Source organism: Calidris pugnax, unplaced genomic scaffold (assembly GCF_001431845.1).
Source record: "Calidris pugnax isolate Ruff unplaced genomic scaffold, ASM143184v1 scaffold317, whole genome shotgun sequence".
Taxonomy (NCBI): Eukaryota; Metazoa; Chordata; class Aves; order Charadriiformes; family Scolopacidae; genus Calidris; species Calidris pugnax.
In genome coordinates, this window is record NW_015091111.1 from 2,432,107 (window position 1) to 2,445,969 (window position 13,863).

Sequence of the window (13,863 nt, forward strand, 5' to 3'; positions counted from 1 at the left end):
TTGACTGAAAAAATTGAGGCGCTGGAACTCGGGGTGTGTTCATTCTGCTGTGATGCTCATTAAGGTCTTTCATCACAGAAACTTTCTCTTCTCTGGCAGAGCTTTTATCTCAGCTATCAGGCGTGAGGCGTTCTGCAGGAGGACAGCTCAACTCCTCTGGGCCTTCTGCTTCTCAGTTACAGCAGCTGCAGATGCAACTGCAGTTGGAACGACAGCATGCACAGGCAGCGAGACAACAACTGGAGACTGCACGCAATGCAACTAGGCGCACCAACACGATCAATGTCAACACCACTATGACACAATCTACAACAACAACCAACACGTCTAACACAGAAAACAGTCAGCAGACTATCCAGAATTCCCAGTTTCTTCTTACAAGGTAACTTGCTTAGTGTATTTGCTTGTATTTAAATTTTACTCTTTCTGTTCCCCTTAGTCTTGATAGAGATGTAGAGTTCAATGAAATTACGTGTTTGGAGTTAGGCAAAGTAAAGCAGTGTCTGATCAAATATATCCTGGAGTTAACAGGCTAGTTAATCATACAGAATATATCCGTGGCAGATGTCAACAGTGGTCACAGGAGGTGTAATACGTAAACTTGCTTCACCCACAGTTTTAGCATGGAAACAAAACTGGAAATTTAATATCCAAAACTAGTAGTTTAGAGTTGGCCCAAGGGGTATTGTTCTGCTTTTGGAAAACCAACTTCAGGAGCTGGCTGCAGAGGTATCCTGTAGTGGTCTAGTGTTTGCAATAAGAGAGTGTGCCGTACCCCTTTTGGTGCACCTAGGAATATGTTTAGAGGATTAGACTTGAGTATGGATTTCTGCAAACCTTGAAAAGGAGTCTGGTTTTGAGTTTTGGCTGAATTAAGTTACTTCTGACACCAGGCAGGAGACTTCTGCCAGATCCTTCATCAAGTATGTAGCCAACATACTGTGCTTTTGTCTGGATTTGTTAGCATCTTTTCAAACCTATGGTCTGTCTGCTCCTAAGCAATGGGTAAACATTAGTTGCTGTATCTCAACTTCAAGAGGAACAAAAAGAATATTTCTTTGCTAAGCTGTGCATGTTTCCTCTACTACTTCCAACCAAACAGCAGCATTTCCAGCTATAGAAGCATATAGACTTGAGCCATAATGGGGAGTCAGAAGATAGTATTGTTTAATAGGAAATCAGTCTTCAGTAAAAGCTGAGGTTAAATAGGGGTTTACATATTAATATATGTATCCTGTTTACAGGGCAAATAAAGGATGTCATTAATCAACAGGATACTTATCTGGTCTAGAAATTATACTTGAATCTCAGGGTTATTTTAAAGAGGTGTCACCCACTATGTCATTCCAGTTCTTTTAGAAGGTTGGGTATTGACCTGAAATACATGTTTTCCACATCTCCCCTGCCACGCCCCTCCATCCATACTCTTGTTTGTCTGTTTGGGCATTCTAACAGCTCCTGTGTCAAGAAATCTGGATTTGAGTCAATGTGATTATTACCTAAGTGCAAAATAATAACACCTAACACCTTTCAATCAGAAACTTAATCAAAGGATCTTCACTACCACAGATGGTGGCTTTCAGAGTTGGACTGAGCAGTTTCCTTGCCTACCAGGAGAAATGGTGGAATGAGCATTGTTGTGCCTTGGGAATCCCTAGGCTTTACATGTGTGGCTGTGTATTTTGTGGCCTGCATGAACTTAGAAGCTGACCTAGAAATATAACAGGCATCTAATGAGTTTCTAGCAAATCACAACAGCCCTCCCTAAAACACTCCTGAATAGCAGGAAACTTCACAAATAGATTTTTTTTTTTCTTAAATTTATTTTTGTCTAGCTTCAGGCTCCAGTCTGAATGTTGTTGTAGCAACGGAGGAAGGGTGTTTGTTAAAGGCATATGCCTGTTGTACTGAGGTGTCGGGGTTGCCAGAGCTGTGCATGTGGAGGGGAAAAGCAGGACAATTCTGAAGGAGTGGTTTTGGAGTGCCTTTCAGCACCTGTCAGTGGTGTCATCAGTGAAGTGGGCTTTCACCAACTGCCTGTCTTCTCTTTCCTTGCTGCTGTGCAGGTTGAATGACCCGAAGATGTCGGAAGCAGAGCGTCAGTCAATGGAAAGTGAACGGGCAGACTGCAGCCTGTTTGTCCAGGAGCTCCTACTGTCCACTTTGATGCGGGAAGAAAGTTCCTCCTCAGATGAGGATGAGCGGGGGGAGATTGCAGATTTTGGTGCTATGGGCTGTGTAGATATTATGCCTCTAGATGTTGCTTTAGAAAACCTAAATTTAAAAGAGAGTAATAAAGGAAACGAGCCTCCTCCACCTCCTCTTTGATGACATCCCACTTTGCAGACAATGTCCTCTGTGCTGTATTTGCCAATGAAAGTGGACAACAACTATCTTGGGTTTGTTTTGGTGATTGTAATTTCAGGTCTGTCACTCTTGTTACATTGTGTACATTCAAAAGAAAGAGAGAAAAGATATATATGATAATCATTTCCACTTAACTAATTTTTACTTCTAGCAGGTAAATGTAGGTTGCAGTGCAGAGCAAAAAGCTCTGTGTCCTGTACCTTTACATGCAAAAGGCTCTCCTAATACTCCACATTCAAACTGAAGAGGAAAAAAATGAAAAATCTCTAATGAAGCTGCTGTGTGTATTTATGAATATTAATGAATAAAAACTGCTTGGATGGTTTACCTTAACTACTGCATGACGTTTTTTGCAGCGTGCATGAGTTTTAGTGACCTTGTCATTTAAAAATTTAAATACAAGGAGTAAAACTTTAAAACCCAAAGCTTTCCCATTATTCAAAGGTTACATGACAAAAAGGTTAGCACTGACTAGCAATTTGTGGCCACAAAGTACCTTTTGAATAATATGTGACAGAATGACATGGCTATGTGCTGTTTCTGCACAAGATGGAGACTCTGCAGTGGGATAATATTGTCGAGAGCAGGGTGTGGCATTTTGCTGCTTGTGCCCATTATGTTGCCCTGTTAGCCACCACCTCAATGTGGAGTGGAACTTCATTTTACGCATCTGTAGGAGACACAACAGTAAAGCCACTGCTGGAAGCCACTGCAAGGGGCTTTTGTGTGCCCTGAAATCAAACAATGTTCACTTTTGTTTAAAGTTTTTCCTTTTTGTGGTTGTTAAAATTTTTTAATGTTAAATATGTTTTATTCAGGTGTAGACAATTCATATATTCACTGTGTTTAAAAAAAAAGTTAACCTGGATCATGTTGTTTTAGTTTAAAAAGCCTTTCACAGTCTCAATCATATTTTGAGTTATTTATGTATTTGCTTCATAGTTTGCAGAGACCTGTCAGTATCAGGAGAGCTTGAGGATTTGGATTCCCAGAATGTCAGTATATTACAATTGAATTCTTAATGGTAACTTTAGCACCTTTTATTTATTGTTTCTTTTGGTTATTTTTGCTGGTATAAAAAAAAGTTGAAAAAGCCTTTTAGTTGAATCGTGCCACCTACATGCCTATACTGTTAACCCTACTGGCTTGGAAAAAAAGTCTGGTGTTCTTGTGCATAGAAGTTTATAATAGCCTCAAGACAAGAGCAGAAGAAGTATGTTTGATTTTGATTTTCTTTCCCCCACTTTTTTTTTGGGTGGATTTTTTGAATGTAAAGTTAGATTATAAAGACAAAAGTGCACACAGCTTCTGATGAAAATTTAAACTAGGCTTATATGATAATGGTGTCTTTCCAGATCTTTCTCACCTCACCCCCTCTCTCTTTCTCTGTATCCTTCCATCTCTGCAGCATTGCTAGTGTTTTAGAGTAAATTTACAGACTTGAACACCAGATGGTGTTCTCAGCAGAACTGTGACGTGTATGCTAATCCAAAATAACAGCAGCAAAAGAAGCAACCCCATAGACTGAAGTTTAAGTTCCATCCTTTTTTTTTTTTTTTAAAAATAAATCCTCAAATCCTGATTGTTTTCACATAGAGTAGTAGTAGCTTTGTTTTCCTTTAGTCTCTGCAACAGGAAATGTTTCAAGGGAAACTTTACATGAGGCCTCTGGTTATCCTGAGAGTTAGCCCCTGTAGGGACGTTTTTTTATTGATTGTTGAGGATTTTCAAAAGTTTTTCAAGCTGTAGTCTTTTCAAACACATCTTCTGCACATTACAATAAGACACACGGTTCAATAAAGCATTTTCAAGACTGTTGCTTAGTTGATTTTCTTTGGTTTTGATGTATTATGCAGACAGTTCTGTTCCAGAAATTTCTGCAGCTGTCTCTAATTCCAACTGTATACAAAATCTGTTCACGCAGAATCCGAGGTGATTTACATAGTCATGTTTCAAAACCACATGCTTTGGCAGGTGCTGAAGTATGTCATCCTTGACTCTCCACAGGTAGGTGAATTCAAGTTTCCACAGAACAAGATGCATTCAAAAATAGGCTTTTCTCAGCGTGATGGTGTTGACCATCTATGTGTGGCTGGTCTGCAGAGGATACTTCTTGTTGCCTGGCTTCCATACTCCACATGCTTTGAAGAGGACCCGTGTTTCTTTAGAGACTGAATATATGCTGAGTGGGATCTAAAGCTCTCCTGGGGCATCACATTAACTTGTACAGATCTTCAGTTGTTCAGGGTTTTTAGGTTTAGAAATTATACAAAATAGCTACTGGGAGGAAGATATTTATTGCAAAACTCCTGGAATGCAGCGAGACCTGTATCAGAGCTCGGTGTTAGTCTGGAAGCTTTGGGTGCAGGGGAGGTTCTGGTGCTGGATACACCCAGGTCCTGGGGATGGGCTGGGGGTTGTGCCTCTGCCCTGCTCTGTCTTCCCCTGTCAGTGTGTCTCCAGCCGTGCTGTGGGCAGAGAGCGTCCCGGCCTTCATCCTGAGGAGCAGGGACTGGCAGAGCCTTTTTGGGGAGGGGGCAGACGAAAGGACAAGGTCTTGTTGCCAGTGTGTTACAGTAGTTGAAGGGGTACACAGTACCTGTTTGAAGGTGATGGGGAACAAGTCCCACCACCCTGTCCATGGAAAAGTTACATGGAATTGCATTACATTCTCTTTGTAGCTTGTGATGTGCTTTCATCAGGGGGCTGGTGGTTTTTGTTCTTTTTTTTTTTTTTCTGTTTGGGCCAATCTTAAAGAAGGGCACTTAAAGTGGTGTGGTAAAGGCCAAATATGTGTTTTAACTTCATCCACCTGGTCTAGTTGCAGTTGTTACAGCTGCCTTCCTTGCTTCACTGGAATGTTTAGGGGGTGGGGGTTGTTTGCATTTTGGGGTTTGGTTTTGTGTTGGTGTTTTTGGTTTTTTGTGGGGTTTTTGGTTTGGTGGTATTTTCCTCCACTTTTACTTCTGGAAGAGTTTATGAGATCTGCCTTCACCCTGTGGACTCGTGCTCCCAGGCAGCATGTGGACATTGTAGCTGGGTCCAGGGACCAGACACCCAGATGTTTTGCAGTTTTGAGATGCTTGTCTGATGGGAAGGAGTGAAAGCCATTCTCTGTTACCAGCCAGAACTCCTGGGAAGCAGAGATGCTCTGCTGCCTCCTGGCATTCTCAGACCTGGAACAGGGAAGCAGTTGGATACATTTGGTATGTGAGGACTTTTACAGTTACATTGCTTAATCTTCCTTTCCTCTTCCCGACATAACTGACCTTCACTCCCCTCTGCTGTGCTGTGTCCTGCTGACAGGCTCAGTGCCACTGCCCTCCTCCATTGTCCAGTGGTCACAGAATCATGAAGTTGGTTAGAGTTAGAAGATCACCTAGTTCCAAACCCCTGCCATGGGCAGGGACACCTCCCACTAGAGCAGATTGCTCTAAGCCCCATCCAGCCTGGCCTTGAACACTTCTAGGGATGAAGCAGCTGCAGCTTCTCTGGGCAACCTGTTCCAGTGTCTCACCACCCTCACTGTAAAGAATTCCTTCCTAATATCTAATCTAAATCTCCCCTCTTTCAGTTTAAAACCATTACCCCTCGTCCTATCACTACCCTCACTCATAAAGAGTCCCTCCCCCTCTCTCCTATAGGCACCCTTCAGGTAGGGGAAGGCCATCACAAGGTCTCCCCAGAACCTTCTCTTCTCCAGGCTGAACAACTCCTATCTTCATAGGAGAGCTGCTCCAGCCCTCTGACCATCTTTGTGGCCCTCCTCTAGAGCCATTCCTACAGGTCCATGTCCTTCCTGTGCTGAGGACTCTGGATCTGGATGCAGTACTCCAGGTGGGGTCTCTCCAGAGCGGAGTAGAGCGGCAGAATCATCTCCCTTGACCTGCTGGCCACGATTCTTTTGATGCAGCCCAGGATACTGTTGGCTTTCTGGGCTGTGAGCTCAGATTGCCATCTCCTGTTGAGCTTCTTGTCCACCAACACCCCCATGTCCTTCTCCTCAGGGCTGTATCCATTCTCCTCCCAACCTGTATTTGTGCCTGGGATTGCCATGAGCCAGGTGCAGGACCTTGCACTTGGCCTGGTTGAACTGCTTGAGGTTTGCATGGGCCCGCCTCTCAAGCCTGTCCAGGTCCCTCTGGATGGCATCCCTTCCCTCCAGTGTGTCGACAGCGCCACACAGCTTGGTGTCATTGGCAAACTTGCTGAGGGTGCACCCGATGCCACTGTCCATGTCTCTGACAGAGATGTTGAACAGTACTGGTCCCAGTACTGACCCCTGAGGAACACCACTCGTCACCATGTGGACATGGAGCTGTTGACTGCAACTCTCTGCATGTGACCATCCAGCCAGTTCCTGATCCAGTCAAATCCATGCCTTTCCAATTTAGAGACCACGATGTCATAGGACAGTGTAAAACACTTGGCATAAGTCCTGGTACTTGACATCTGTTGCTCTCCCCTTATCTACCAATGCTGTAGGACCACCATAGAAGGCCACCAAATTTGTCAGGCAGCATTTGCCCGTAGTGAAACCGTGTTGGCTGTCACCAATCACCTTATTTTCCATGTGCCTCAGTGGAGATTGCAGGAGGATCTGCCCCATGATCTGGCCCTCCAGTCAGTCCAGCGCAGCCTCCCTGCAACTGCTCTGCTGGCTCCTACCTGCAGAGCACAGTGGTGTCAAGCACGCTGGGCTCTGCTTTGTTGCACAAAGATTTATTTGCAGATATTTATGCAATATTTATAGTGTTCAAAATTATTTATGGGCAAAAGGAAAGGGAAAAGGGAAACTGTAAAGGGGAAGTGTGGAGCTTATGCATATCCTTTTTACACAGCAGTGGCTGTTTCTTCCTGGAAAGAACATCTAGTACAGCCCAAGAGCTTTACCCCTTAGGACACAGTGGTAAAAGCTGGGTCCCTGCAGTCCCCTGGGTACCAGCAGAAGACAACCGGCACTGCTGCAGCCTCCCTGCTGGGCCACCAGCTGTGGCGGGGCAGGGTGAGGGGCAGCAGGAAGGGGGGGTAAATGGTGCAGGGAGGTGACAGCGGCTGTGTGGGGAAGTCTGAGGGACAGGGGGGTCGGGAACAAGGGGCGCTGATGTGGGTTTCGGGGCAGTGGGTGGGGGGTGAGGAGGCTGGGAAGGACAAAAAGTGCAGCCAAAGGGCAGAGCGGGTGGCAGTGCAGGAAACAGCAGGACAGCAGAGGGGACGCTGGTCAGAGGCAGGAGGTGCTGGAGCAATGACCAAGGTGAAGGGGAGTGACTTGGTGGGGGGACAGAGGAGGGGATGGGACAGAAGACCAGAGTGAATCCCTGTCAGCTGGAGGTGAGGTCTGACAGCTCCCTGCCTCCACCTTACGCGGCCTGGTGGCTCTGGGGAGAGCTCTCCTGCCCGAAAGCCCCTCACCCCAGCAGCACTGCCGCAGCCACATCTGCCATCGCACCTCGGCCCTGTGAGAGACAAACCAGCTCGGGCGATGCCTGTTGGGACACGGCAGCACGATCAGATGCTCTCCAGCACAAGTCAGAAGCTGTTGGGCTTCTCCTGCTGCTGCCACCCCCTCCCTGCCATTCACCCTCCCCTGCGCAGCCCCAGGAAATGCGTTTCCAAGATGCCGCTTGTCCACGTAGAAGTCAGGCAGACGAGGTGGAGCTGTGCTTTGTGAAAAGTTCAGGTTTTTCTCCCTGGCTGTTCTCTAGTGACTGCTTCTAAGTGCATTTAAAGGCAAGGTTTGTATTACCCATATTATTCCCGCTTCACTAAGGTCCCTGTTAATGACCACCTGTCTGCAAAAGCCCCCACCAGCTACCATCACCTCATACAGCAGAACAGCATTCCAGGCTCAAGCCAGTAACTTCAACACAGACTGGGCATTGGCCTCAGTTTATAGCCAAGTAAAGGAAAAACAAGCATTTACATTTTATATAAGCGTTTATTTACAACTTGTTTAACAACTGTACACTCTTCTGTCACCTTGGAAGCATTAGTGTATTTGACTGGGAAAAAATATTAAACTTTTTGATTCCAATGATCATTACTGAGTATTTTTTTTTCTATATACAGATATGTATATTAATACTGCTACCATGACAATCTGGTAGTTACACAATTCATAGATGAACTGAAATGGGAACTTAATGTTTTGACACTCTAGGAATCCATTCTTTTACAGAAAATATATCACTGGCAACTTCACAAACAGTTACTTTGATAATTGGTCAACAATTCAGGACTGTCAAACAAGCTGATATTAAAAAGTAAAAGAGTATTCTATGCAGCACAAATGAAGTTAGTATTATCAGAGACATGCTGGAGATCACCTCTGAGTTGTGAGCTCGCAATCGCTTCATGACAGAGGTGCCAGGCTAATTAAAGCAGCCAGCTCACTCATGACTGGCTGCGCCTGACCTCTCCCTGTTGCATTAGTGAACTCAAGCAATTTTTGTCAAGCTAAACACACTTACATACAAACGTCTTCAGGCTCAAGAACAACAGATACCTACGTCTCTAATGCGCACAGACCACCGGGCAAAGGAGGCGCAGCTCTGCCTGCCCCGGGGACACTGGTGCGGGTGGGTGCACGAAGCAGCCATCCCCTCCCACCCTGCACCGAGGCCCCACGGCGGGCACCCCGCGCCCAGCTGGGGCAGGGCAGGGCCCAGACAGAGCCCGCTGGCCAACAAGAAACAAACCACACCTTTAAGACCCAACAAAAAAGAACTTTTTTTTTTTTCATTGCCCTTTTACACACAACAAGGGACCGATGGCTAAAACCTGGAAAGACAACAAATCCTTTAGATCTCTCCTGGACTCAGTCTGATGAAAGAGCTGCTGTGTAGGCTGCAGGAATACCTGACTTGTCACCAGCAAGCCCCAGGTCGTCCTGCCTGCAGGTCACATCAGACTTTGCTATCCCAGGTCCTGGTGGACCAGGAAAGACATATCCCCCTCCAGGAGTCTTTCCGGACTGCTGTCAGCCAGAGCACCTGGCAGCCATAGGCTCCCCCGTCTGCTATGGTATCCAGAAGGGAACACACCACACACTTCTCACCAGGACCTTCGTGCTTACCCTCCTCTCCCCTTCACAGTCAGCTGGGATCCCCTTCCTACCTGCCCTTCCCTTCCCCGGGTGGCACAGACCCCCCCATGGGTGGGACCACGTGGCCTGTCCTTTCTCCCAGCCATCCTGCACAAGGCTGCAGATGCAGTGGGCATCAGGAACCCATGGAGCAAGGGCTGAGGGAGGTGTCTCAGCGCCCGAGGTGCAGCTCTGCCCACAGCCCTGCCGGACGGGCCAGGGACAAGGCACGCACCACCTTCTGTGGCCAGAAGTGACTGCAGAGACTGGTGGGCACAACGCTTCTCCAGCACAGGGGAACAGAGGGCTGATGGTTATGCTGCTGCCTGAACAAGCAAAACCATCCTTGGAGTAAGCAGAGTACATGTGTGTTTATATTGCTGCATTTTTCATCACTTACTTTATGTTTTTAAGATCCTAGTGAGCAAGAATGGGGTTTCTCTACAACTGGACTTAAACCAAACTCATCATCATTCAGACTCTCTTCATATTTTCTGGAAAGTCCTATGGCTTAAAAGCCCCCCCCGTCCCCATTTGTTACACACTAACTCCTACACAATAAACCTCTTAACTTACAACACTACAGCACTCCCTCGTCTTCTGAATCTTGCCAGTACTGGATGTCCAATACAAAACAAAGATACAGTAGTACAAATGTGCAGACATTTAAGAATATTAAATAAGCAGCTTTTTAAATTAATATAGGCAGTACAAAGCATTTTGAGTTACACTGGCTACATATGGCAAATCTTATAGCTAAACCTCGTAATACAAAGAAACAGCCAAGCTAGTGCAATTGGAAATTAAATAGCTAAGACTGCGATAAGAAGAAAAAAAGAAAAAAAACAGTACAGGTGAAAGATAAATGACCCAAATTATAAACTGGCAAAGACAGGCTGCATAATACTGAAAGTGTAGACGGCTTTCATACTTTCCTCCATTCTCGTTCTTTCCTCAGATTGTTTTAACAATTGTACACAGATTGAAAAAAAGTTTCTGAAAGAAACCCACAACACAGCTAAAATGCAGAGAGAAAAATACAACCGCCACAAACTACTGTGTATATACATCGTAAGGAAGCAGGCAGTGTCTGTGAACGAATGCCGCCCGGTAGTTTGCCTGGCTCGGAGATTATCAGATGAACCTTGCCTGGTTTTCTAAGGAAGATGGGAAGGCCAAGCAGCAATTCGTTAGTCATTTCTCCTGGTAAAACACCTCCTTCGCTTTACTTTAATTATTTAAAGATTCAAAGTGGATCCTTTAAGGGTGCAGGTGCTTTTTAAATTTTAGCAGTAACCAAAAGGCATTTTTAGGAACCATTAAGACTAGATTTTTATAGTTCAGTATATGAAAATGTTGCAGAAAGTCTGTGTGTTAATACTGTTAAACAGAATTAAATAAAGTGAACAGGCAGAAGTAAAATGGAGAGCTGACAGTGCTCTGTCAGTTTGCAGAACGCCTCCTGTCGAGTTCTGAATACTGGATTTCCTCCCTTCTAGCCTCATAGGAGACTTTTTGTGAAGAGAAAGAGTAAATGGAAGCGGGAAATGGGAAAGCCACTCCCCAAGATGGTAAGCTTCTCTGCAAGTAGATCTCCCTTTGAAATCAGATGGCCATGAGTCTTAAGTGTAGAACTGGTTAAGTTTTGGTTATGCAGTCTGGACAGAAAAGCAAGTCATGCACTGAACAGTCCCTGTTATAATAATGCTGCAGGTCATGCAACCACATCACTGCAAATAAAAGAATAAAAAAGAAAGTTAAAAAGCAGATAACATATTTCCATTAAAAAACCAGAGAACAGAACAGGTATTTTTCAGAGCAGTTTAGTAAGGCCGTCTCTACTCAGAGTTGAGCAAATTCATGGGGAAAACATCTTTGCCAGAGCAACTCTTCAAATTAACAGGAAGGTCACACACCAGTAATTGGAAAAAGCAAAAAACAGCCTTGAACAGTATCCAAATTTAGACATAATTCAGACAAATTTAAACACTTCTGAGTGAAGTCCTTCAGGGCACCATTCTCAGCTAACACAGCTACGGAAACTAAGTTCACACAGTGACGAAGAAATTTCAGGCATTCCTGCTGTCTGTGAGTACAACAGTTAAAAAAATAAAGCAATGTAAAGTGAAAGGTGCCTGTCCTGCATGTGGTTATGTACTAAAACACAATCAGGGTCATAATGACTGTGTCTGAGCCTTCGAGCTCTGAGCATCACTGAAGACTTTAAGCATTTACATTTCATCAAAGCTCATCCTATGCGTGAGGCCACAAGAACAGCATCACTGCCACACTACGCTGGCAAGTTCTATTGGTTGCATGCAAATACAGGTTTGAATCACAAGAAAATTATATGTATTCTTATTAAAATAAGCTGAGTAGGAGCCACTGAGCAGCCCAAATGGCACATCGCAACGCTGTGGAAATGAATCTAAATTTAGCAGAGAATTGGAGAGGTTGGCATATTTCTCCATCCTTGCTGGGGCACTCTCTTTCTTGGCTGCTGTACCTGGAGAGGTGGAACGCTTGACCAACACAGCTGTGGTGCTTTCAGCTTCCCCAGGTAACACAAACGTCCCCACACAGCCTGGCACAGCACTAACTGCTCCTTCTCATTTTCACATTGCACTCACTATGATGTTACAAAGAGCAAAACAGCTTCACCAGACTGAAATCAAAGCATGCAAACAGTTTCTCTCCCCGCTTTCTCCTCCCTAGTATTGCACTGGTCAAAAATGATTCTAAGAACAGTTCCTGTCACAGAAAAATCCAGGTTAGATAGATAAGGAAGAATATTTATAACTAAACTCAAGGACTTATTGCAACACTCTGTCTTTTTGCTACTAGTACTACAGCTTGCGCATCCCTCTTTTTTTCCCCTCTCATTCACCAACCCAGAATACTAATCATACTTGAAAAACAAATAGAAACATACAGACATAAGTCAAATAGGATAAACATTTTAAAAAATTAACACATTCAACACATTCAAAGCTGACCTCAAGAGTGTATTTTGAGTAATCACTGTCTGCTAAGCTTGCCTGGCAATGCTTGGGTGCATAAAGTTACAGAGTTCAGGATTAATAATATGAAGATTACTGTAGTTAGTCTATAGAAAACTAGAAGTTCAAGGTACATAAGCATGTATCTATTCTATTGTGCATAAATTAGCATAGTCTATCTATTCCTTTAATCTCATCTGCCTATTAGTTCAGATGACTTATTTAGTAGCACTTTAAGTGTCCTGTTGCACATAAACAGAAATGACGTTGTAGGATTCTCTGGGAGTAACTAGTACTTTTGAGAGGTCTTTTGAACTCAGGGCAGCATATTCTCTGTCGGTGATGTAAGAAGTTCATTTCACAGCGCCCTCTCCTGGCTAGAAATTCTAATCTGGTTCTAAAAAGAACTGCCAATCTAATCTTGTTCTAAAAAGAAATTATCTGCCAATTTCTTTCTCTCAGAGAACTCTTCAAAATTGATCAATACATTTTAAAGCTACCTGTTGAGGCAGCAACACTTCAGAAGACAAGAAATATGAGAGTAAATTCACTCAGCATCATGTGTCATTGCTTCTGCAGCACCTCCAGAAAGAGACAGCTTATGTAGCAGCTATTGTGTCTGCAGAGGGACAACTTTCTCTTACTTCCTTTCCTTGTCAGTCCAAAATAATCCGGGTATAAGTGCAGGGTTCATTGCCAGTCTGGGGGATTATTTCTTAGTAAGGCGTTTCCTTTCAACATTCAATGTCACATCTCATTAGCTTTACTTCATTAGAAGTAGTTTATCCATCCCTTAAAATCTTCCTTAACTTCTTGCTGTCCTCTTCTGCTTTTTCAGCACACAGAAGTGACTGGGACAACGCCAGCAAATCAAAGCCACAGAAAGGATGGCAGCCATTTTCACTAATACAGCCAGCTCTGGAGGTAACTACCAAGATGAAAACTTTTAATTCAGAGCACTGTATACACAAGTCAAATCTGATGAAAAAAACCCCAACTAATCCAGCCTCGTGTCCTCTCTCCACAACCACTTTTTTCCGTTCAGTCTATGTTTGGTCCTAGGATCGACCAGGCTTTCTCTAGCCAGCGACCTGCTGCCCACAAGCAGCACTAAGGCAATCACCAAAGCTATCAGAGCACTGCAGTCTACTCATTTTCAAGCCTAATACTAGACACTCTTCTCAAGTATTTCTGCCAAGCAATCCTCCGCTTTGAAGCAACTGCCTCCAGAATTCCCTTCCTGCAGATTTCGTAACTTCATAATTTACTGGTTTCTACTGCGGACATTTGTTTTTCTTTCTGCGTCTATTCTTTCTATTTCTTTCTCCACAGTATTTCCTTTAGATTTTTTAAAGGAGCCTTTCAACATAGCATCTTCCAGAGCTGTATTAACACCACTTTCCATTTTATAAC

The 13,863-nt window shown here is 44.2% G+C and overlaps 2 protein-coding genes across 4 annotated transcripts in view; one reads left to right on the forward strand and one right to left on the reverse strand.

The window, feature by feature from the left end:
- KCMF1 (potassium channel modulatory factor 1) overlaps nucleotides 1–4,184 on the forward strand; it is a 54,525-nt gene extending 50,341 nt beyond the window's left edge. Inside the window, exons 6-7 of one of the 2 annotated variants that reach the window (XM_014958146.1) lie at nucleotides 100–382; nucleotides 2,067–4,184. In XM_014958146.1, coding sequence (XP_014813632.1) covers nucleotides 100–382; nucleotides 2,067–2,328 — 545 coding nt within the window. In that variant the 3' untranslated portion in view covers nucleotides 2,329–4,184. The remainder of the gene's footprint in view (nucleotides 1–99; nucleotides 383–2,066) is intronic. The other variant, XM_014958147.1, reaches the window with a different exon arrangement.
- Nucleotides 4,185–8,285: 4,101 nt separating this feature from the next.
- HOOK3 (hook microtubule-tethering protein 3) overlaps nucleotides 8,286–13,863 on the reverse strand; it is a 79,927-nt gene continuing 74,349 nt past the window's right edge. For both annotated transcript variants that reach the window (XM_014958116.1, XM_014958115.1), the window contains one exon: nucleotides 8,286–11,181. In XM_014958116.1, the coding sequence (XP_014813602.1) occupies nucleotides 11,166–11,181 (16 nt within the window). In that variant the 3' untranslated portion in view covers nucleotides 8,286–11,165. The remainder of the gene's footprint in view (nucleotides 11,182–13,863) is intronic.